This window comes from Kryptolebias marmoratus, linkage group LG22 (genome assembly GCF_001649575.2).
Source record: "Kryptolebias marmoratus isolate JLee-2015 linkage group LG22, ASM164957v2, whole genome shotgun sequence".
NCBI classification, from domain to species: domain Eukaryota; kingdom Metazoa; phylum Chordata; class Actinopteri; order Cyprinodontiformes; family Rivulidae; genus Kryptolebias; species Kryptolebias marmoratus.
In genome coordinates, this window is record NC_051451.1 from 5454576 (window position 1) to 5461645 (window position 7070).

The 7070-nt window shown below is 39.6% G+C and overlaps 1 protein-coding gene across 1 annotated transcript in view; it reads left to right on the forward strand.

Moving 5' to 3' along the window:
• The window catches only part of LOC108246754 (cullin-9), a 72443-nt gene that overhangs the window by 26965 nt on the left and 38408 nt on the right, over positions 1–7070 (forward strand). Inside the window, 6 exon segments of the mRNA XM_017434456.3 lie at positions 3341–3539; positions 4468–4669; positions 4758–4948; positions 5019–5215; positions 5501–5649; positions 6044–6132. Of these exon segments, the coding sequence (XP_017289945.2) occupies positions 3341–3539; positions 4468–4669; positions 4758–4948; positions 5019–5215; positions 5501–5649; positions 6044–6132 (1027 nt within the window).

A 7070-nucleotide genomic window follows, 5' to 3' on the forward strand; every position in this document is an offset into this window, starting at 1 on the left:
TTTTTTTTTTTTTTTTTTTTTTTTTTTTCCTAGCCTAACTACAAACCCCAAGAAATATCGCTTAAATTTGAGCGCCCCCTTGTGGTTAATAAAGAAAAACATAAATGCTAACCAACATAGCCGGTTTTCATTTTATTTTGAAAAAACCTTTAGACTATGGTAGATTGGAAAGTTTGGGCAAACAAAGGACATGATAATTGTCATCTGTAAATATTTGCAGATTTTTTTGAGTCATTATTGATTTTTTAAAAATTTCTGAATGTATATCAGTATGACCAGCACAGCTACGACGAAGGTTAACAATTTCTTGTGCAAAAGCCGTTGAGTGTGGAGATTTCCTAAAGTGCAAACATTATTCCACATACACACACGGTGATGTGGGAATATTTGGTAAATTTTATAAAAAAAGTTTCAATTTTTTATGAATTTTTCGGTATTGGCTGGACACCTTGAAAATGACGTTTTCAATTTTTCATAAAGAATGTGTTCAATCCAGTAACATAGAAATAAAAGAATATTATTCCACATGTAGGCATGGTCATTAGAGAATATTTTGGTAATTTTTGGAAGAGTTATGGATTTTTTATGATTTTGTTTTTTGCCTTATTGTGGTATAATACAGTTAACAGTTAACATTATGTTTTACTGAAACAGCATTGGAACTAGGGACATAAAGATAAATGCATATTATTACAGATGTAGACTTGATCATCTGAGAATATTTTGGTAATTTTTTTATTTACTCTTGATTTTTTATTAATTTAATTACTTGACCAAGTGTACCATAACATTGCATTGAACAATCTTTTTTTGAAAATGCATTTTGTCTAGGGACTTGGAGATAAATGCATATTGTTACACATGTAGACTTGATCATCTGAGAATATTTTTGTATTTTTCCAAGGAATATTGAATTTTTTATGAATTTATTTCTTTGGCTCTGTGTGTTATCAAATGGCAGTTAGCTTTTCCTTCCTGAGCTTTCTTCACAAATTATACCATTGCGTCTTACTTGCTGGCGGGATGTCGGGATCGGAGCGCGTGGATAGGGGCGGAGCGTGGAGGCTTGGAACCCGTTGATAACTGCTTGCAGTTCTAGTTTTAATTGTATTTTTGTTTAAAAAAGTATTTCAAAAGTGCCTTTTTGTAAAACTGTAGTTGTGTAAATATTTGGCACAAATATCTTGCAATATCACATAATAAATAGCCATATTTTCAACTTTCCTGCCTACTTTAATCATTATTTTTACTAAATCAAGGTTGGCTGACGAACGACCACCTACCACGAGGCTTAGCCTCTTTTCTGGGGGTGAAGTGTAGATCTCAGCTGCAGCCACCCAGACCAATACAAGGAGCTCTAACATGTTCTGAAGTTAGTCTATCTCTGGATTCAAGTTCTTCTTAAGTTTTTTGTTGACAAACTCCAAAGCTCGGTCTAAGTCTTCAAACTTATGGGTCTGACCATTGGACATGGTGATGTGTATAGTTGCTGGGTACTGGAGGCTGAATATAACACTACCACAACCATGGAGCTCCTTTCTCACTAGGATAAAAGCTGACTTCCATCTGGCCAAAGACAGTGTGAAGTCCTGGAAAGTGTACACCTTTTTCCTGTTGTACAGCAGGGGTAAGCCTTTCCAGCACAGCGTTGAATAGTATTCTTGGTTTGAAACTCTGTCATCTTGATGACCAACAGTCATGGTGGCTTGTCCTCCCTTAATTTTTAATGTACGGGTCTGTGGGCTATGTCCAGGCCCGGGTTTTCTTCAAACCCTAACAAGTTCTTAAGAAATTCAACCATAAACACTGTAGGTCATGGATCTTCTGAGCCCTCCAGCAGACCCATGAATTGAACATTGTTCCACCTAGAGCACACGTGTCAAACTCAAGGCCCGTGGGCCAGATCCGGCCCTCTGTAACATTTCATCCAGTCCCCAAGATAACGTTTAGATTTCATTAGGTCCAGCCCTCTAGTCTGGGACAGATCGAGTCTCTGATTCTTATTTTGTTTAAAAAAAACTAAGCCTAATTAGTGAAGTTTTCTCTTGACAGTGACTTAGAAGCCAACAATATATAGTTTTAATTTCTGTATGATCAGGTTTTTGTTGATGGCTTTTTTTAAAATCAGTTTTAATGTCAAAAAAAATCATTTCAAAGCTGAGTGAGGCATAAGAAATGGCTGTTAATCATGTGCTTTTTGAAGTTTGATCTATTTGTCTGTGTTCATTAAAGTTTGTTTGCTCTAGATTCTGTATAATCTGTAACTGGGAAAAGGTAATTGATATTTCTGTATGAATGATTTGACATAATATATCTAAAACCAAGGTTAATTTATGTATATTTTAATAAATATTGATTGTGATTGGCCCTTGGCTAAGAGCAAATTTTTTATTTTGGCCCCCTTACGTCACTGGGTTTGACACCCCTGACCTAGAGCATGCTTTCAAGGCTTCACATTTCCTGCTCAAAGTGTTCACCACTACAGAGAGCCTTGTTGTGTTAGCTTGCATGCTAGTTAGCTTGTTTGCTCATTAGCCTCTGTCTTAACATCAGAAAGGGTTACACTTAACTGAGCGACATCTCCTTTCAAAGGTTTTAGAGCAGCTGCCCCTTCCTTCTTAACTGACTCTGATATCATTGACTTAAGTTTGTTGATGATCTCAGCTCAAAGGTTTTCCATCATTCCCTTGATGCGCTGTACTATCTCTTCAGTAGCATTTGGCTTCTTGGATGACTTAGGCTCTGAGGTATGAATGTGCGGCTCTTCTCAGCTAGCACTGGCAGCGTTGTTTTTTGTTCAAAGACTCTGCATTTATCCAGATATGGATGGAGGATGTAGAGGTTTGGATAACTCTTCAAACACATACCCATGGCAATAGTTGGATAGACTTAAAGTGTTTATTAAAATGTATTCTAATCACATTTATGCAGATCATCATTCTGTCAGTCTGCCCCAGGGCAGCTGTGGCTACAGTGTAGCTTACCACCATCAGTGTATGAATATGTGAATGAGTGGGTGAATGACTGTAGTGTAAAGCGCTATGGGGTCCTTGGACTAGATAAAGTGCTATACAAGTGCAAGCCATTTAATATTTACCATCAATGCAAAACACATTCTACTCCATGTGCTTTTACCAGAATCTTCCAAAACATGTTATTTTTAAACCTAAAGACCTCAGATCAAATAATTTCAGTCATATAGACCTAATCCAGTTTATTTTCTGATTAAATCTAATCCAGATTTTTTAGTTGTTGGTGTGCTTTCCTGCCTCAAAGTTTGTCATGTATTGTTCAAGTATGGTTGCATCCAGGAAGTAAACTGTGTCCTGTTTTCCTACAGTATTTAACAACCCACGAGTGCAGGGAAAGAAGACCTTGCTGGAGAAGTTAGGAGAAGTGGTGGACATCCTAAAGAAGGGGGGTTCAGGCTTGGACTCAGCTCAGCAGCTGGTTGCTGTCCTCTTCATCACCCGATTGCTGGAGGAGAAGAGCTCCCAGGACAAGAACTCCATGAGGAGTGACTCTGCTCAGACTGTACGGTAAGAAACCAGGAAATACACAGAGCCCAGATGATAAACCTGACACACTCATGTTTGATCATGTCTGATCAGAGGAAATTCTGCAGCTCTAACTAACATTATTTTTCCTGTTGATTTTTGTCTCTGTGGAGCTCCTTCCCTGGTCGTTAATTTCTGATTGCTGCGGGACAGCCTCCCCTTCAGAAACATGTTGTGACTAGGCCTATCACAATAACAAATTTTGCTGGACAATTAATTGTCTCAGAAATTATTGCGATAAACAATAATATCGTTTGGAGGCCGTTTGAAACTAAAGTAATTTTAATAATATAATAGTGTAAGTACATCCTCTCAAAGATTAATAAACTTTACTTTCAAAAGAACACTTAACACTGGAACTGGAACCCAAAATAAACAAAACAACCAAAAACAAAAATAAAACTCTCAGCCTCTGTTAACAAAAAAATTCACTTGAATAAAAACTAAAAAAAAAAAAAAAAGTTGAAAATAAAACCTACATTCAACCAAAACAGTACGGGTTATTATGTCTGAAAACTGAACTGCCCTTTAAAAAGTAATAATCATTAGTTTTATATAGAGAAGATGGACAAAACTGACAGTTTTATAAACAAAAAGTGCAAATTAACAAAAGCACACGGCGACAAAAGCAGAAATGCGACATACCAGCTCACAAAGGTTCAGCGGTTCGCCTCGGTCATTTGGTTTGAATCCGAAGTGCTCCCACTTACGCCAAGAGAAGGGGAGGGGTCAGTGAAGAACACCAGAGCCTTTTGTCACCCAGTGTCTTCAGTAGAAAGAGAGAGAGACACAAAGTAATGATAACGCCAATAAATTAAACTTATCAACTTCATTTTTTTTATTGTGTGAATAATTGATTTATCGTTTATCGCGACAGGCGTAGTTGTGACTGTGTTTTTGTCTCCCACAGAGACAAGGTGCTGAAGCTGCTGGTGGAGCTTCTTGGTTCCTCCTGCAGAGATGTGGTGGTCAGCACGCTGAGACTCATCCACCTCCTCATGCTGAAATACGAGTGGAGAGTGTCATTCGCCACTGAGGGAGGGGTCAAAGCCATTCTGTCTTGCATGCAGGAGTCTTCCTCTGTGGCACACGTACAGCAGCTGGCCCTGGCGGTGAGAATCGACCTGTGATTCTCTGATGTTTCATGAGATGAAAATGATGATGATGATAACGACGACGGCCCTCTCGTCTTCCTCCTAGACCTTGAAGGTCATCACAGGTGCCAGTAAACATGACCTGCGCAGCTTGGGCAGCAGCCTCCCACTTTCTGAGTCCGGCACACAGATGATGCTAGAGATCTTTGCCAGCATTGGCTCAGCTACCCCTGAAGGCTCTAAAGGTTTGCTGGCTGCCATCCCTGCTGCCATTGACCTCATGCTGAAGACCAAAGGGTAAGTGAATGCTGCATTTTCTGTTTCCTGTGTCTGGCCACTGCACGCTGACCACCGATTCTCTCTGCAGCTGTATGCTGTCAGTGAGAAATGGGCTGCTCGTCATCATGATGCTCATCGCCAACCACAAGAGCCTGGCGGAGCAGCTGGTTGCCTGTGGCATCACCGCCATCCTCAAAAAGTGTCTGACACTGTCTAGAGCTGAGACGATGCTCGCCATCATCGCCCTTAACCACATCTCTATGGTGCACAAGCTGGAGAGCAAAGGTTTGTTTGCCAGAACAAGTGAGAACATGACAAATGTGACAGGTTCAGAGAAGATTCAGCTGCTGAGTGCAGCACACTTCACAAATCTGTCAAATGAAACAAAGGACACAGCTACATCAAAAAATGACAGACAGGAAGACAAACCAAAAAAACTCCAACAAATATCTGAAGAAATACTTGACAACTTCATGAAACATCCTTCTGACCAGTTTTAATATGTTCAGTTTTCTGATAAGGATCTGAACAGATTCATATCCATGATGATGTGTGTGTATGTGTGTGTAGAGACTCAGGAACAGCTGGACTTTAAGGACATGGAGCTGCAGATGTTAGTAGTGAGTCTGAAGGAGCTAACAGTGACCAAAGAGGTGATCCAGACTCTGGAACAGCTGTTGTGTGATGACACATCACAGCTGGAGGAGGAGCGCAGTCAGGTATACACAACACAGAAGGAGTAACACACACAGACACATACATGTAGTTACACACACAGTAACACAAACATGCTAACAGCACAAAGCTTGTTTCTTCTTGTAACACTTATCAGTACAAACCCAATTCACTTACAAACTCTGATTCACCTGTTTACTAGTTGATGAAACCTGGCTGGCCTGCTAAGATACTTCAATTCTTTTGTTGACAATCCTCAATTTACTTGTTAATAAATCCTGGCTAACCTGTTCATTCACCTATTTTAAAGAAATGTTTGTTCAAAGAATCTTTCTGAGACAATTAGATCTTCTGAGCTAACAGCTAACACTAGCCTGTCTGAATGTTGAAAATCTGACACTGTAGCCATGTTATGGTTCCTGTTGTCTCTTTGTGCAGGTGACTCACAGTCGGGACACCTACCAGGACCTGGTCCGACTGATGGAGCAGCACAGAGCTGACCGAGCCGTCCAGCTTTCCATACTTAGGTACCACATTCTCATTAAATTCAATTCAGTTTATTTATTTTGCACAAATTCATAACAAGACACCTCAGGGCACTGTACAAAAACATGCACATATGTTAGGAAATGCCTATTAGCAGAAGTTGTCTGTTTAACGAAGTCAGCAGTTTGCATCAAATCTTCACTTCGTCCCTGTCTTCGATCCTAAGCAGCACATTGGCAGCAGAGGAAAGGAATGACTTCTTTTTTCACAGGAATAAACTTCCAGCAGAACCACGCTCAAGATGGGCAGCCATCTGCCTTGACTGGCTGGGGTTTGAGAGGACAGGAAAGGGACAGACAAACACCAAATAGCTAGTCCAGGTGTAGTTTCTAAGGGAAGAATGTTAATGATATAAACAATAACAAATTCAAACATGGAGAGTAGAACAGGTAAAGACAGCAGCAGAGTGAGGAAATGTGGTCAGTTTGTCCTCCAGCAGTCTAAGCCTATAGCAGCATAACTAAGGGATAGCTCAGGAAGCACAAGCCAACTCTAACTCTCATCAGAACTCATTTTGGATCAACTGAATACTTTTTAAAGAGTTTTTTGGAGATCCAGATAATAAAGAGTTACAGTAGTCCAGCCTAGATGTGATAAATGCATGGACCAGTTTTTCTGCATCATGTTGCGACAATTAGGTTCTAGTTTTAGTGATACACTCCTGATCAAAATCTTAAGACCAGTCAAAAAATTGCAAGAATTTGCATTTTGCACTATTGGATCTTAAGAAGGTTCTAAGTAGAGCTTCTCAATGTTAAAAGAAGAAATCAGCGTAAGAGACAAAAACTTTTGAGCGGGGAATTAATTGAAAACTGCATTTACACTCAAACATGATTTTTTCAGCTGATCAAAAGGTTAAGACCATAGCTCAAAAAACCCCGAAAACCCCCCAAAACAGAAATCAAAGTGTCAAAAAAAA